The sequence below is a fragment of the Triticum urartu genome, chromosome 7A (assembly GCF_056163025.1).
Source record: "Triticum urartu cultivar PI428250 chromosome 7A, HENAU_Tu73, whole genome shotgun sequence".
In the NCBI taxonomy this organism is placed as follows: domain Eukaryota; kingdom Viridiplantae; phylum Streptophyta; class Magnoliopsida; order Poales; family Poaceae; genus Triticum; species Triticum urartu.
This window is the reverse complement of record NC_141879.1, coordinates 1,294,118-1,311,340: the sequence shown is the minus strand read 5'-3', so window position 1 is coordinate 1,311,340 and position 17,223 is coordinate 1,294,118. Positions and strand designations below refer to the sequence as shown.

At 43.4% G+C, this 17,223-nt stretch overlaps 2 protein-coding genes and 1 long non-coding RNA gene across 5 annotated transcripts in view; 1 reads left to right on the top strand and 2 right to left on the bottom strand.

Moving 5' to 3' along the window:
* The window catches only part of LOC125525117 (putative disease resistance protein RGA3), a 118,750-nt gene that overhangs the window by 9,845 nt on the left and 91,682 nt on the right, over positions 1-17,223 (top strand). The window lies entirely within an intron of this gene.
* LOC125525215 (disease resistance protein RGA2) lies at positions 13-7,136 on the bottom strand. Of its 3 annotated transcripts, none has more exons than XM_048690226.2 (5): positions 6,672-7,136; positions 2,943-6,401; positions 1,930-2,118; positions 914-1,025; positions 13-301 (listed from the first exon to the last, which is right to left on the bottom strand). In XM_048690226.2, the coding sequence occupies exons 1-2, from the start codon at positions 7,095-7,097 to the stop codon at positions 3,114-3,116; spliced, it is 3,714 nt and encodes a 1,237-aa protein (XP_048546183.1). In that variant the 5' UTR covers positions 7,098-7,136; the 3' UTR covers positions 13-301; positions 914-1,025; positions 1,930-2,118; positions 2,943-3,113. The 3 variants fall into 3 exon arrangements, with proteins under 3 accessions (XP_048546183.1, XP_048546182.1, XP_087393329.1); XM_048690225.2 differs by having other exon boundaries at positions 1,930-2,103; XM_087537203.1 differs by lacking the exons at positions 13-301; positions 914-1,025; positions 1,930-2,118 and adding an exon at positions 2,141-2,265.
* On the bottom strand, positions 9,921-11,169 carry LOC147956672 (uncharacterized). The gene is made up of 2 exons (XR_015611307.1): positions 10,819-11,169; positions 9,921-10,709 (listed from the first exon to the last, which is right to left on the bottom strand). It is a non-coding gene; the product is annotated as an uncharacterized LOC147956672 (long non-coding RNA).

Here is a 17,223-nt window from a genome sequence, read left to right as displayed (position 1 = left end):
GCTAGAAAATCGTAACAGATTATCGCACCATAACAATGTTCAGATAATTAGTCAGGGGAGATAATCAAGTTACCACGTCGTAGTACTATAGACCAACTAATTAATCTGCAGCAAATCTGTACATTACTAGCACTTAGACACTGTAAAATCGAAATGCAGACATATATTCAGTTCTAGTTCGTCCAGCACATATGCACCCGGCTCTGTACAGAGCATCATCAAATTTATCAAAAATCACCCGGATGTAAACATTACTGGCATGCGTCTCAATTGGCAGGTTAGCTCTCAATGAAACTGTCCTCTGCAAAAAAAAATGTTCACGAAATCAGAGTGAAACCCCACTCGCGCTCGACAGGCCCAAAAAAGTATACTATAATAATAAAACAAACATCAAGTGCAATTCAATAATTACTTCAGAGCTGATTGTTTTTAAATGTTTCGATCCGCTGCTCCAGTATAGCAGTTAATAAAGAACATAATGCACCACTGCCAACAAATTTCAGTTAACTAACTAACGGGTGGATACAGATAAAAACAACTAATCTATTAAGTAATGTAGACTAACAAATAAACATGACCACGAGTGCATCACTGATTTGCAGAAAATCAATACCCGGATAAGGTTAAGAAATCAGGCCAAAAAATGTACACTACACTGATAACACAACCAAAAAAAATTAGTAAGGTTCAGAATTCAGGACAAAAATAAGGTATACTATACTAATAACAAACAACCAGGAAATCTGAGTTAGCTTTGCAATTCAAGGCACAAAAGAGGCTATCTTTTGCAAATTCGGATGCTTCTGGTTTGAACAAGAAACATCTTTTGACTAGAAACCATGGCCGTCTAGCGTTATCCCGAAAATTAAACCGTGTGCTATGCTGGATGAGAGAGTTTTTAAGCCACAATTACCTCCTTGTCCAGCCGCTTGTAGCTTCTGAGCACACCTCAAAGCCGGTGTTCCGGGCTCCGCCGCATGAACACACATCCAGCAGAAAAGGGTTTGACACGGCAAAACGACAACCTAAAGAACAATCAGTTTGCATCTAAGAAATCCTTGATTGAACGGTAATTAAATCAAACCGCAGATTGGTGATACTGCACCCAGCTTGTTCAGATTTTTACAACAAATATGCTAATACTTAATCAAAATCATGTGTGCAATAAAAATCAGTTGTACTCTCAAGAGATCCACATACGGATCAAAAAAGCACGCTACTACTGATTCACACCAACCTAAAACTCATGTGAATCCCATTTTTTCAGGCGAATCCAATCTGGCCATGTACTGAATACCACTTTGGTCATGTTCCAACAATGGTAAATACTGAATCAAATCTCAAGCGACCAACATTTGGTCATGTCCCAAAAACGTACACAGACTGACAGAATCTAATTTAGCACCGACCCTAATTACACTTTCCAAAAGAAGCATATGATCTGACAACCCCATTAGCACTGAAACTAAAACCAATAAATATATACTGTGACAATCCAATTAGCACAGCCATCCCACCAACCTCCCCCCCCCCCCCCCCCCCCCCCCCATAAATCACTGCCAACTAAAATAAAACCATGTGTGGTGAAATATTCAGCTTCAGATCATATATACTATGACAAATCCAATTAGCACTACCATCCCACCAACTTTGCAACCAGAATTCACTGAAAACTAAAACCATGTGTAGTTCAACATTCAGCTTCAGATCACATATACTCTGACAATCCAATTAACACTGCGATCCCACCATCTTCGCACCCTTAATTAACTGAAAACTAAAACCATGTGTGCTGAAAGATTCAGCTTCAGATCACCTATATGTTAACTAGCGAAAGCAAACTACCCCCTATAGCTGAAAGTGCAACTTGCTAAAACGAGTGTAAAAAACATAGGAGATGCGGTGTTCCCACGCTGATTTCTCACTAACCTTCGTGTCCAGCCACTCGTGGTTTCAGAGCACACCTGACACCTCATATCAGGCTGCATCTCGACATGGCTGTTCTTTGCCGTCCGCGCGACCCCCGGCAATGGCGGCACTCATAGAATCCTGGGACTCCAGTGGTAGGACGGAACCACTACACCCCGCTGCCCGGCAACGCCCCTGCGTGAATCAAATCTATACTGGATGAGCCAAAAAAAAAAAAATCCAAATCCAGGACAACGACTTGGCACAGATGGTAGGATCGCAGTGTAATTAGGGTCGACACCATCGGTCAGCATACAGTTGCAGTCATCAGTTGAAGATTTAAAGAGTAAATGAATGCTGTCAACATAAAAAATTATAAGTGAGTTCAGGCTGGCTTTGCCCTCCGTAGAAACCCTAAAAAAAGATTTAATGAGTAATAAGCATTGTCAGAATTTATTTCCATAATGACCTTAAGTAATAAAGCGCCCTTTCTCGAAGAAAAAAAATGTCCGTAACGACCATGGAGTTGCATTCTGAATTTGTGAGTCTTTCTCACCACAATCTTTATATTTTCAGCTAAAACGGGCAACAACAAGGAGAGTCCGCATTAATAAATAACCTCTGTGCATGACAAACGATGCCTGCACATCCTCACTACCTTCCACTGCAAATAAAAAAAAATACTATGTACTAGCTATCACAGTGTATGATATACAATTCACACACAGATGTCACGCTGGTTGTGACTGAAGTTCAACTGAAGAAGTTGTAGTGACACGGCCATACCCACACAGATAGCTAAAAGTCATGCTGGTTGTGGTGTCAGTGGATAACATCTTTTTTCCTATGATGGATGCTAAAACCAGATTCAAATTTTACAATTTGAATGAAGTTAACAGTAAATCGGAGTTCACACAGATATATGCATCCCTTTTATTTGTGCGGTCAACTATCAACCGAAAACAGGAGCACATGCATGCAAAGATGAACAGCACGGAATGTAAAAGATGGGTTAAGCAATCTTGGATACTCACATCATCAGTGGCCAGGCCAGGAAACAAGCATCCTCCACGTTTCAATTCTCTAGCCCATCATCAGTGTACTTGTTTTTTAACTATGAAACAAGCAAGCAGGGTTGCCATAATATCATGGTGAAAATAGAGCAGAAATGACATCAATCCTCGAACGCATAAATAATCCTATAATCACTGACAAGGGAAGCATTTAGTGCATGGGTCCATGGACTGATCTTGAGCGCCAACATATCTGTTTGGAATTGCTTCAACCCAATTCCAGTAAGCGCCTCCTCTCGAGAATGCCTCCTCCAAGTTGGGGCAGTCTCTGATCCATAGCATGTCGAGGGTTGGGAACTGCTGCAAGAGTCCCTCCGGTACTGTCTCTATCCTTGGGCATCGCTGAATTTCTAGTATCCTGAGTGCAGACACTCTATAAATTCCAGCTGCAAATGTCTTCAGGGCGTCACAATCAATCACACTCAATGCTTTCAATTTGTTGGCATTCCGGATAGTTACCATGGACACGAGCTTGGGACAAATAGAGATGAACAACTTTTCAAGAGATACAGGCAACTCTGGAACTTCCACCAAATTCTCACAGTTCGTAATTACAAGTCTATCGAGTAGAGGAAGTAGGAGATTTTCGCCATCAGATATTGTTGATGGAAATGAACCAGTTAATTTGGAACACCCGGACAAGTGAAGATCTCCAAGACGATTCAAGTTTCCCAATTCTACCGTCTTGATGCCTGAAATCCACATTCCTTCAACAAAACCAAAATGGTTCCATATATTGCTTTGCACTTGGGATGGGAAAAGACAACCACAATCTATTATCTCTAGGTACTTAATAAATCTGCAAGGGGCTCTGTCCAGGTCCTCTTCAAAGAGCTCTGCATTGTCCATCAAACCATTGAGATTCAGTCTCACAGAAGAGTGACCAAGCCTAGATAAATGAATGTCAATAGGTCGCCAACCAACTATAGGTTCCACTGAAATGACACATTTACACTCAAGATTAGATTGCACAGCCAAATTCAACAGATGGTAAATGGGGATGTCTCTTGCCTCCTTCATCAATAGATCTTCAAGCAAAGGGAGCATCTTTGGCATGCTTGCTAGCATTGGGCACCAGGAAATATCTAGCTTATTCAACCGAGGGAATAATACATCCGCTACTTCTCCTGCCACCTCCCGATGCCATCTCTCCAGCTTAGGCATGCCAGTAACTATCATGGTTTCCAATTTAGGGAAGAAGGGTGCTGGAGAAATACAGGATTCTACATTGTCTGTATCATCGTTACTAACACATATACTGGTCAAGTTATTCAAATCTTCCAAACTCAAGTACCTGAGAGAGGGCAGCTGCCATAATGGTGGAAGATCCTTGCAGTTCTTGCATCTTCTCAGATAAAGTTCACTGAGATGTTCTAAGAGTGTAGAGTCGTGCATCCATGATGAAAATTTGGCACCGGTATAATCACATAACCGTAAAGCTTCAAGATTTTTGTGAGGACGGAGGGCATCTAATATTCCTTCTGCATTAGTATCTACTTCATCTCCATCGCTTGTGTTGTAAGGTCCAGACCAATCGAGTGACAATAGTTTCAGGTTATGCTTGGCAGATATATTGCCTTGTTTAGCATTTTCTGTAGTATACACTTTTCTCAGCTCTGTCAAAGAAAGACCACCCCCTAGATTCAAATCTTTCAGTTGATCAATTCCACGGCCTATGTCACTATCAATAACATAATTCGTCAACGTCTGTAGAGAATTCAGTTGACCAATACCATGTGGCATGTGCTTTAATCGATCACACCCAAGGAGGAAGATGTGACGAAGACTGCTCATATATCTCATGCCTTCTGGTAATTTATTAAGTTTTTTACAACCAGTAAGCCTCAAAGCTTGCAAGCTATACAACTTGGTAGTGGCTTCAGGCAATTCAGATATATCAGAATTTGACAAATCTAGATACCGAAGATGCTTCAAGTTCTTCATATGTGTCTTGATTGAGAGTGTCTTCAATGCTCGTAATGACATGAAATTTGACTTGGCCATACTCAAATGAATTGCAGTCCAGCGTAAGACTAATATCGTGCGGGGCCGGGGAGCTAGAATTTCCTTCATGGCTGCCATAGTATAATTACAGACATAATCAAGTGACAAATGTCGAACCTCCTGCTGTAATGAACTAGAATTTGTGGATCCTTTCAGAATTTCTTGACTTGATGAATATTCTTGCATAATGGAGCAATCTTTTCCGCTTGCGGAGTGAGCAAGATCATGCATGAGATCATGCATCCTGCAAGTAATTGATCGATGGATGATCCCATAATTAAATGATTGTGTGTTTTGAATCTCCACATATTGTAGGAAACATCTCCAAACTAGCACATCAAAAATTTCTCGGCCTCTTGCTTCTGATGCAATAAAGTCATTTGCCATCCATAGCTGGATTAACATGTCTTTATCCATCAGGCTATCCTTTGGAAAAATAGCACAGAAGGAAAAACATATTCTTTCTTCTGATGACAAGTGATCATAGCTCAGCTGTAGGGCGGGTACAATCCCACTTGCGAGGATGTCACTCTTCCATACATCACTATCAACAATAGAAATCCACTGACTGTGATTCTTGGAACGAAGTAAAGTTGCTATAGTCTTGATGGCAAGAGGCAACCCCTTACACTTAAGGACAATACTCTTAGCCATTGAAATGAATTCCTCTTGCTTCTTCACTTCCCTTCCAAATGCGTTTTTGTGAAAAATCTCCCATGACTGGTCATCATTTAGAAGTGATATCTGATGTGAAGGATGTGTGCCCATGATAGAAGCAACTTGATCACTACGGCTTGTGACAGTTATAGCACTGCCCGAGCAAGCTTGTGAGCATAACAAAGATCTCATATCATTCCACTTATGTCTATCTTCATTCCAAATATCATCCAGCACTAGGAGGTACCTTTTCTTGCCCAATACTTCACCCAGTTTCTTCTGCAGTGCCTCCATCTGAGTCAAATCACACTTCTTCATGGTGGCCACTTCAATTACAGATCTGACGATTTCTTCAACAACGAATTTGTCAGAGACACAGACCCATAAGACCAACTCAAAATGATGCTTCACCCTCTGATCATTGTGCACAAGTTGGGCAAGGGTAGTCTTACCAATTCCCCCCATACCAACTATGGGGAGAACCATCACATTACTATTATCATCGTTGCTGTTCTTGGAGTGATCGAGCAATATCTTCACCACTTGTTCCTTCTCATCTTGTCTGCCGATTACCTCTGATTCATTGACATGAGAGTGCGTTTGCAGTTGATCAATGGTTGGTGCATCAGCATGTTGTAGGAAATGGAAATTATTCATCTCCACAACAAGTTCATCTATCATTTCAAGGGCATCTTTCATCTTTCTGCTCATGGAGAGGCGGAAAATAACCGGGCTGGTGGTGGTGAAGTAGCTCAGCATCTGCAATGGAAACAATTAAATTGAAGTTAAACGCCATCCACTTCCAAACTAAAGCCTTAAAGAAATAAATGAGAGGCAAAGAATGAGTAGCATGTGGATTAGTGGATAGTGGTGTTTTGTGTCGCACGATTGAATAATAATTGGATGAATTTGACGAGTGAGAACCAGTATGTCTGTCAATTTTTTGTGATTTCGTTAGAATTTATTTTCTTGTATTACAAGTTTTGATTCTTTGAGAAAGAGCTGGAGAAGGAGCGGGCGAGGACAAACCTTGCGTGCCGTGTAGTAGGGGCGGATCTGTGCGGCCGTGCGTCGCAGCGCCTCGTAGCGGAAGTCATCGAGGACGTCGTCAGCACGATAGGCGGCGGTCTTGAGGTCCGTCATCCACCGGCGGACGGCGGGGTTGGTGCGGCTCTTGACGTCGGCGTCCAGCAGGATGTGCTGGACGGCGGCGAGGTGGCGCTCAAGCTTGCGGTGTGACTTGTCGAGCCCCCACGCCCGCAGCAGCTCGCCCACCAGCGCGTCGCCGGCCTTGGCGGCCACACTGCCCAACAGTGGTATCAGCAGGGAACCCATGTCAGTACTCAGTCGCCGCCGGACAGTGAAGTGATGTGAATCACAGGCCCAGGGGTGAGATGAGATCTGCGGAGGCGATGGAGGTGAAGTGGGGTGGTGTTTGCGTCGAGAAGGAATCATTCCTGTAGTATAACACGCGGCTAGCGCAGAGGATTGCAGAGGCTGTAACGTGACCACTTGTTGCTGTGTTGGTTAGCGAGTGCGCACTGTATTTTAGTGTATCGATTTTACAAAAATAGGGTATTCGCTGCTTTATGTCAGGTAAGATAAGGGTAGTTTAAGGAAAGGTGTTCCAAGCTCAAAAAAAGAAAAAGGTGTTCCGATTTTACAAAAATAGGGTATTCGCTGCTTTATGTCAGATAAGGGCAGATGACATACTATTTAAGTGGCAAGGTACACCGCTCAGAGATCAATTCCCACACCTATATTCACACAGCAGAGGGCGGAGGCTTTCGCTCCTGGACCGCAGATGGATAGCATGCATTAGAAGCAACCCTACTGCCCAGGTGCTTGCTGACTATGTGCGGGTATGGCATATCGCTTCCCCAAGTGAACCTCTCGCCGGGGCAACCTGATGACATCCACTAGAAGTGGACTGCTGATGGTCAAATACTCTGCTAAAACAGCCTACCGGATGCTTTTCCAGGGCATGATCAGGGCCAACCTGACACTGTAACCCGGCGTCTTGGCCTTTCTCTTAATGAAATGAAATCAGCGCTGCCTGTTTTTCGTCAAAAAAAAACTATTTAAGTGAGCAGTTCAGATGTATTAGTGCGCACTCATCAGCCTTAGTGCCTCCTTAGAGATTGTGATTTGTTTGGACTCAAGCCCCATAGCAGTAAAAACAGTAACTTTCAGGTTTGAGCGTTTCATTGCAAAGGTCACATAAGTTTTCAAGGTTTATTAGCTTAGGATGCAAAATTATTCTCATTGTTTGTACAATCAATTTCGCTGTCTTGGTGGATTTATATATATCCAATCATCTTAGCTTTCTGAAAAAGAAAATTAGCCAAGTTGGATTAGTTTTAAAATAGTAGAAATCATCTCCAAGATCATTCAACATTTGCTTCAGATAACATATGCAGTAGCGGAGGAGGAACAAAGTTAAGGTGGGGCGAACTCTTAAGGAAACATTTTTTAAGCAAAATCAAAATAGTCAATACACAACTAACAATGCACACTGACATTTTTATATGATACTAACCGGAATGATGAAATACAATAAAATGTAAGCATATATAAATAGGAAAACAACCTAAAATGTACCGATAATAAAGTTTTTAATGGCGTCCAGAAGACCCAGGCAATGGCGGTGACCTACCCTCCTTCTGTAAGTCAATGTAAAACACCATCAAGTCATTAAGCCAGTCATCGGACATCTTGCTACGCAACTCGGTCTTGATGATTTTCATTGCTACGAAGGCCCTTTCAACTGTTGTCGTCGCTATAGGTAGTAACAATGCCAACTCAATAAGGTGATAAACTGTAGGAAACATGATGTGCCTTCCCACGTTCTCTCACACAAGCGCGCGCACACACACACTTGCTGCTCTGCCTTTGCTCCATCATCCTATGTACTGGCTGAAAGCTAGCTACTTTGTAGTTTAGGTTATCATAGGTGTGTGCTTAATGAAAGAAAAATAGGGTATGCATTAACGGACATGGCCGCCGCTTGATGACGAATTCTCTTTTTCCTCATAAAAAAAAACAGATCAAATGTGTGACACTTCTGTTAAGAAATTATATGGCATGATACCATGTAATGTAAGCTGGTAAGACTAAGCCACCATATTTGAACTAACAAGTTGCACGATTTAAAATAATGCCAAGAAAAAACATTGTTTTGTACGGTGTGGGGAACACATTAATTTTGGGGAAAACATGCATGACCAATTTCGTGTACATTAATTAATTGAGTGATCAAATAGTAAACCATGAATACAAGTAGTAACGTGCCCTTATGAGCAGCACATCAGCTGCAGATCCAGGATTGGGAACCACTAGGGATCAGACTACCGACCCCTAGCATCCCATCAGACTAGCTCATGATCGTAGATCTCTCTGCATGACGTCCAGCATTAATACGTGATTCCATAACTGATCCCGAAATTAACGTACGTAGCCAGCCTTGCTTCTTATAACGGGTCCATGTAGCCAGCCTTGCTTCCTAACGTGTCCATGCTGCTTCTACTTAAATCGCTCAACTAAGTTCTAAATGTCTCATCCAATACAGGTAAATGTTTTTACATGTCTGATTTAGAAAGAAAAAAAACAAAGATAAATTTGCTTTTTTTTTGCCGAAAATCTAATAAAAACTCGTATCTTGTGTAACATTTGACTTTTCTTTCCAACACAATATTTTTTGCTTCCATCAAGGACATAACCTCCTTCTTTTGCGTGTGAAATTTGATTGGACCTAACAAAAAATTGTATTCAAGAATGTGCTTCCATGTACCAAAATCTTGCATCCAAGTATTTGTTTTCACAAGGGAAATTTTGTGTCCCATCATTTACTCTTTTTATTATACATGTTTCCAGAACAAGAACTTTTTGCTTCCATCCACTACATAAGTGTTTCCACTGTAAAAATAATTTGCATGTAACCCAACATAAGTTTTCTCTGTGCTTTGTCCGTACATACAACATGTTTCGGATATGCTACAAATTAGCTTCCTTCTAGACACAAATAGTACAATGCTTCCTAAGTGCATATTGTATATTTTCTAAAGACTATGAACTTGCTTCCCTTCATCGAGCAGGGTGGACGTGCTCATTGTGAGGTAGATCCACATTTTGCCATGCTTCTTAGTGCATGCACTACTTGCCTCCATATATACCTGTCTCACGACACCGATCGACCCTGAAGAGAGCACACACAACTACTTGAAGCATGCATCGGTTAAGCATGATGCATATGTATCGGATGTCAGAAGCAACAATTGGTACTGTATGTACCAGCAGTATTAATGAACATAATGTTTACATGAGAGAATGACACAGACAAAATTTGGAAGCTATAACTATGGAAGAGAAACTACCTAAAATGAAGAAACATATGTATGAAGTATAATATGGCAGCATGGCATCTTTCAACGGTGATAGCAAAGACAATTGCTAAAATTGTAAAATGAGATGCAGGAAACATTTGTAGCAAATACTATCAAAGAAACTAGAATTTGCATCCAAAAAATCAGAATTTGGTTCCATAAAACAAAACGTGGAATCTAGGCACAGTTCAAACACTCAAACACCACTAGCCGATGGTCACCAAGCTTCGTTTCAAAGTTGTTCGTGCTTCATTGCAATCATAGTCGGGAGTCTATTTTGATGGCGGGCGTGCGTCCTTCCAATGCTGGCCATGCATGGTCGTTGTGCTTCCTTCTGATATCAGCCATGCTTCCTTGTGATGGTAGGTGTGCGTCCTTCCTATGGTGGTCGTGCTTCCTTCTATTGCCATGGCTAGCGACATTAAGAAGGATTGACATGTATGGAGCGGCACTGCAGCAACGGTGCACCATTAGCCGAGACCTCCTTTACAGCAAAGTGGGACAACTGAAATCAAATTAAAATTAGGTCAACCGACAACGCGAGCCACCGTTTCGTGTGGCCGGCGAGTGCTCCCATCGCTGTCGAGAAGGGATGGCGCTATAGGCGAAGGAAGCAATCTGATGTCACTTGGTCATTGCTAGATACCTATTTCAACCTCCCTGCTGGGATAGGCATCACGGCCACCTACTAATCAAGCACACAAGAATCAATCATAAGAGAATTAAATCATTGTAATGTGACCAGGAAAATCAGTGAGGAACACACACTGGAATCAACTCCCATTGTGACTTACCGCTCACCGTGGGATTGGCCATCAAACTTCTTGCTCACGGCCGCCGGTGCCAGCTATCCTCGGCCGTGTCGGACTGCGGTCATGGTGTCGTGGAGAATTAGCACCTCGGCAGATCACGCCCATGAGTATCGTGGAGAATTAGCACCTCGGTAGATCGGTGGACAAGACGATGTGGTGGGGAGGAGTAGGGGAAGGGGGCTGGCCAGTGAGGTGGTCGTGTTGCTCGACGACGACGGGAGATGGAGACGGGTGCGTGGGAGGCGGCGGTAGGAGGCGATCTGGGCGAGGCGAGCTCGGGGTTGTGCGTGCAGTTGGCGGCGAGTGGAATCAGGAGGTATGGGAGGCAAGTGATTAGGGAGAGATTGCATGCGGGGATTGCGGGATGTTAATTCCAGGCCAGAGGGATTTCCCTTTTTGTTTTTTTACATGTGAAGCACGTTCCGTGAGCGTGTGATTCAAACTGAATCGACGGCCATCGAGTGGTATGGCGCTCGTCTCCTATATTAGACTACAGAAAGTAAGTGTTTCCCTCCAGGATTTCACACTTGAGTGTTCAAAATTTTATATTGCAAACTAAAACCACAACTATAATTTGAAACGAAGGGAGTAATATCTGAAATGTTCACGTGAAAAGAATATTTATTCCATCATAATGATAATACTGACGTTAATGACAGAAAATGAAGATTATTTACTTTTTTTTTGAAAAGGGGGATCTCCCCGGCCTCTGCATCAGAGCGATGCATACGGCCATCTTATTAAACCAAACAAATAAGTTCCAACAAGGTCTCAAAGTCTCGAACTGAAAAAAAGAGAAAAAAGCTCACACAGAGCCAAAAAGGGCTAGAAACACAAACTAGCCAAATAAAGGACGCCACAACCGGCTGGCTAAAGAGAGATAGGTAAACTAGTTTCCTATCCTATTACATGACCGTCATCCAAACCCGTTGAAAATATTCCGAGTTACCATCTCCCAGCGGACAGATCCAGTAACCAAATGCTCCCTGGCCTCCATCTGAGTGAGTAGCGACCACGAATGGATCAATGCCGTAGCACGGAAGATAACCTGCAAAAAATGAATACGTGATGTTCTGTTAAAAACCAAATCATTTCTGGAAGTCCAGATAGTCCACAGCAAAGCGCATACTCCTACACGAATATGTCTCGCTAAGTCGGGCTCAATCCCGTTAAGCCACGTCCCAAATAACGTGTTGACAGAATTCGGTGGAGTAATATTAAAAGTAATGTGGACCATCCACCAAAAAACTTTGGCTAGCGGGCAATCAAGAAACAGGTGCTTGATCGTCTCGTCCCGATCACAGAAACTACACCTAGTAGGTCCTGTCCAATTACGCTTTGTCAGGTTGTCCTTAGTTAAAATAACTTGTTTATGGACAAACCACATAAACACTTTTATTTTCAATGGAACTTTGACAGCCCAAACATGCTTGGAGGTAGGAATGAAGCTCGAATTAATAACATCAATATACATTGATTTAACTGTGAATACTTCAGACTTAGTAAGCTTCCAGCGTAATTCATCTGGTTGTTGAGAAATCTGAACCTCCATCAGTCTCCTAACTAGATGGAGCCATTCTTCCCAACGATTGCCCGCTGGCGATCGTCTGAACTGAATATTAAGGGGGATAGATTGAAATACCGTTGCAACGAACACCTCTTGTCATTGAACAATGCGATATAAAGACGGGTATTGAATGGCCAAGGGTTCCTCTCCAAGCCAAGTATCCTCCCAGAAACGTGTACTAGCACCGTTGCCAATAATGAACTTTGTTCTATTAGATAAGGATTGTTTGACTTTCATCAGTCCTTTCCAGAAAGGCGAATCGGTCGGCCTGACTGTCACCTGGGACAAAGTTTTGGTCTGAAGGTACTTGCTACGAAGGATTTGCGCCCACGTGACATCCGTCTCACTGGACAGCTTCCACAGCCACTTACTGAGAAGGCATATGTTCTTAACTTCAAGATTCTCAATACCAAGACCCCCTTGGTCTTTCGGTCTACAGATGATATCCCATTTGGCTAGGCAGTATTTTCTTTTTATTTCATCACCCTGCCAGAAGAAACGCGATCGATAGAAGTCCAGTCTTTTCCTGACTTCAACTGGGACTTCAAAGAACGACAAGAGAAACATAGGCATACTCGTGGGCACCGAATTTATCAGAATTAATCGGCCTCCGTATGACATGAGCTTGCCCTTTCAGCAACTCAGTTTCACTGCATGACTATACAATATGACATGTCCATAAACAAGGCATGTTATGTTTATCTTTTAATTGGCGAAAAATATTATGCTAAAAAGATGCAACCAAAAATATATTTCATTGGGTTAAATGTTTGTGGGTAGTTTTATACGAATTGACATGATGTCTAGTGAACAAACTACACCATTTTAGTCCATTTACCAAGCATACACGCTATATACAAAAATTCTGGCAAAAAAATTTGGGTGTACATCTGCACCCACGTGGATCTGCCCCTGCAGAACATGGCATGGTACGCTCCATGTGACCGACGGAGTAACAAACAGACAGCCACTCGGAAAGTGCAGACAGATTAATAAGATATACTATGTGAGACAAGCCGCCGAAAGTGCAGAGTGCTCCAGCAATCACGAGTTCCCAAAGCTTTTGCCAGCGATTTTAGGACCCTTTGACGATGTTAAGGCATATACTCAGTGGGTTGGTTAGCACTAAGTTCAATGTTAAGACCCTTGACGATAAAGCGCCTTTGTCTTTGCTTTCGTGCCCTTTCGAGTTTCCCTGAATTGTTAATCACACAGTTCCATCATGCCATGTAAAAGAATTCCTCGTTACTAATCAAGCCGCAAGCTTGCTAAGCTACTAACCAAAAATTGAAAAGAATCCTCTACTACTTTCTACGTTCCAAAATGTACTACAAAGCACGCGTCAAAAAAAAAAGTACTACAAAGCACACACGTTAGCTGCCGATTTCCTTTTTTTAGGGGAGTTGCGTATCTTCACCGTGATCGGTTTTTTTATTTTTAACTTAATAGAAGAATATTACAAAGAGTTGATTTTTTTTAGAGAAATGTTGCTAATTTATTCATAGTTCGCAGCTCCCTCAACTGTTACCTCCGAGCGAATACACTCGGGAGGAACATGGAGCCAAGTTTTATATAAGGCATTACAGCAACCATTCCTAGCTAAGATATGTGTGACCTTATTCGCTGACCGTCGCACCCAAGCAACCTTAAAATCTTCAAAAGACTGAAGCAGCCCTTTGATCTCTTCAACTAGTTGCCCATTAGCTGAGAGATCTTTTTGATGAGACATAATTTTTCTAGCCGCCACTTGCGAGTCAGTCTCTATGATCACCTTCTGGACATTGAGTTCTTGAGATAGAAAATGCTGGAATTTTGTCTATTTTGGACCTAGCTTAATAGCAGTTTCAGAAATTCCTAATAAATCCTAAAGGCTCACGCAGCCCATTCGTGCCAGGCAAGAGGTGGGACTAAAGTTTAGTCCCCCATTACTAGTTTAGAGGGAGTTGGACCTCTTTATAAGAGAGGCTCTTTCTCCACATGTATGAGGATGAGAACAAGAGGGACATCCACGCGCGCTCCTCCTCCGCCGCCCGCCTCGCCACGCCACGCCACGCCTCGTCACGATGCGCCGCGGGTTGCGGGAATGAGCCGAGCCGATGTCTAAATTTTTGCCACGCACGACGGGTATATGAAAGGTCACGCGGAAGCTGAAACGTTTTTGCTGTAGTAGAGATTGAATACGAACGGCGCACCTCTTCGCCTGTTGCCTGTTCGTTTTGTCTCCCTCGTTCTCTTCAGCTCCCGACGCAGCCTCTCGCCTCCTTCTCTTGCGCCTATAAAAGGGAGGTCGCTCCTCTCAAAGAGACACACCAGAACCTCTTCTTCCTCTCGCCACAAGTTCCTGAGCACTGCGCTGCTGCTACGTTCTTCCCCATCCCGGCTTGTGGCGTGCACCGCAGGTCGGGACAGTAGGCCTCCGGAACCGCACCTTTTGAGTCATGTATGGGAGAAGGGTGATAAGGTTTTTGGGGAGCGCTCAACGCGACTACTGACTTCTTCGTCACGGACGCCCCGGACTCTGAGAACTACTTCCCCGATGACGACTTCTTCCCCGACGTCGACAACCTCCTCGACGACATGGCTGGCAAGGACACCGACCCCAAGACCGGTGCATATGCTCTTGTTCCATACGTTCTTATACTCTTCCTGTTAGAGGTTCTGTCACAACTTCTTGCTCTAGTGTTTGTCCTAGATGTGTTCGGTTCTAGTTCATATATGCAGATGCTGTTTACCTTCTCTTTGTCAAATCGCATGACTTGTTTTATCACTGCTATACTAGTCGTGCTTTATCTAGTATTTCTGTTAATAAAATCATTTGGTAAATTGCTCATATTTCCAACAATCCAAAAACCTTATTATAGGCAATTTACCCCAAGTGGTTTTGCTGCTTTCATGAGACCTCCTATGTTTGAGGGTATCCACTATAAGAGGTGGCGCGTGAGAGCAGTCTTATGATTTCAAACCATGAGTTGCTATGACGCCACTCTTGGCAAATCTGAAGGGGAGCTTGATGCTCAAGAGGCACAAGCTTTTCAGAAAATGGATACTCTGTTTAAGGCTGCTCTCTTGAGTGTTCTTGGTGAGAACATAGTTGATTCTTATGCGTCAATTGGTAATGGAAAAGATATGTGGGATGCACTCGAGGCCAAGTTTGGGGTCTCGGATGCTGGCACTGAGCTGTACATCATGGAGCAATTCTATGATTACAGGATGAATGAAGAGCGCTCCGTGGTTGAGCAAGCTCATGAGATACAGTCATTTGCTAGAGAACTTGAGCACTTCAGTTGTATGCTACCGGACAAGTTTGTTGCCGGAGGTATCATCACTAAGTTTCCTCCTTCGTGGAGGAACTTTGCTATCTTACTGAAACATAAGAGACAGGAGTTTTCCGTCCCGGATCTCATTGGCACTCTTGATGTGGAAGAAAAGGCGAGAGCAAAGGACACACGTGCTCGAGGTATTGAGGAAGGATCTAGTGCTAATCTGGTACAGAAGAAGAACTTCCAGCCCCACAAGTTCAGGAACAAGGGAAAGTTTGATGGTAAAGCAAATTTTGATGGGAAGAAAAAGGCTGTGCAACACATGAACTTCAAGAAGAAGAATGACAAGAAGAAAGGTGTTTGTCATGTGTGTGGGGATCCTGATCATTGGGCTCCTAGTTGCCCTCATCGCTATGACAAGCGTCATCCTGGGAAAGGCGGCAAGACCGCTAATGTTGTCATTGGAGACACTGACATGAAGGATGCTGGGTATGGTATATTTCTCACTATTCTTTCAGTATGTCATTCTCCTGATTGGTTGATTGACACGGGTGCTAATGTGCATGTATGCGGTGATATTTCCATGTTTTCCTCTTATCAGACCACAGGGACTTCAACCGTGCTGATGGGAAAAGTTCAAGTGCTTCTGTTCGTGGTGTTGGCACGGTCGATCTGAAGTTTACATCGGGGAAGATCGTGCGGCTGAAGAACGTGCATTATGTCACCTCCGTCAATAAAAATCTTGTTAGCGGATCTCTTCTGTGTAGAGATGGCTACACTAGTAGAAAACAGGGCTATGGTCCAGGCCGGCTCAGCCCATTAGTCCCGGTTCAGTCTAGAACCGGGACCAATGTGGGCATTGGTCCCGGTTCGTGAGCCCAGGGGGCCGGCCGGGCCACGTGGGCCATTGGTCCCGGTTCGTCTGGACCTTTTGGTCCCGGTTGGTGGGACGAACCGGGATCAATGGGCCTCGCTCCTGGCCCACCACCATTGGTCCCGGTTGGTGGCTTGAACCGGGACCAAAGGCTCCCCTTTAGTCCCGGCTCATGTCACCAACCGGGACCAATGAGGTGCCTATATATACCCCCTCACGCAAGAGCAGAGCACAGTGCTCTGTTTTTTCTGGCCGAGGGGGAGAGGGCTTTGTGGTGCTCTAGCTCACCTCCTATGCACATGAGGTGTTCGATGGAATGCCCGAGCCACACTACTTAAGCTTTCTCCTCTCGAAGCTCGACCTCCAAGCTCCATTTTCCTCGAGATTTGTCTAGATTTAGCGGTTCACGCCCCGTCCCCATCTTCACCGCCGTCGATCACCCGCGCCGATCTCATCACCGACACCACCGTGGTGAGCCTCTTGTTCTTATCTTCTTTCTGAAAGGAAAAATATTCTTACTTGTATGTTTAGATAGATACTTGTATCATTTTCTTACATTTATTATTGCATCTTATATAGTGCGATGGTTTTGGTATCCGCCCCCGTCGGCCCTCGTCCTGTCTATGATTCGGATTTGGTATGTATATTATCTTTATAACTATTGGTTCATTTATTGTTTATGAAAA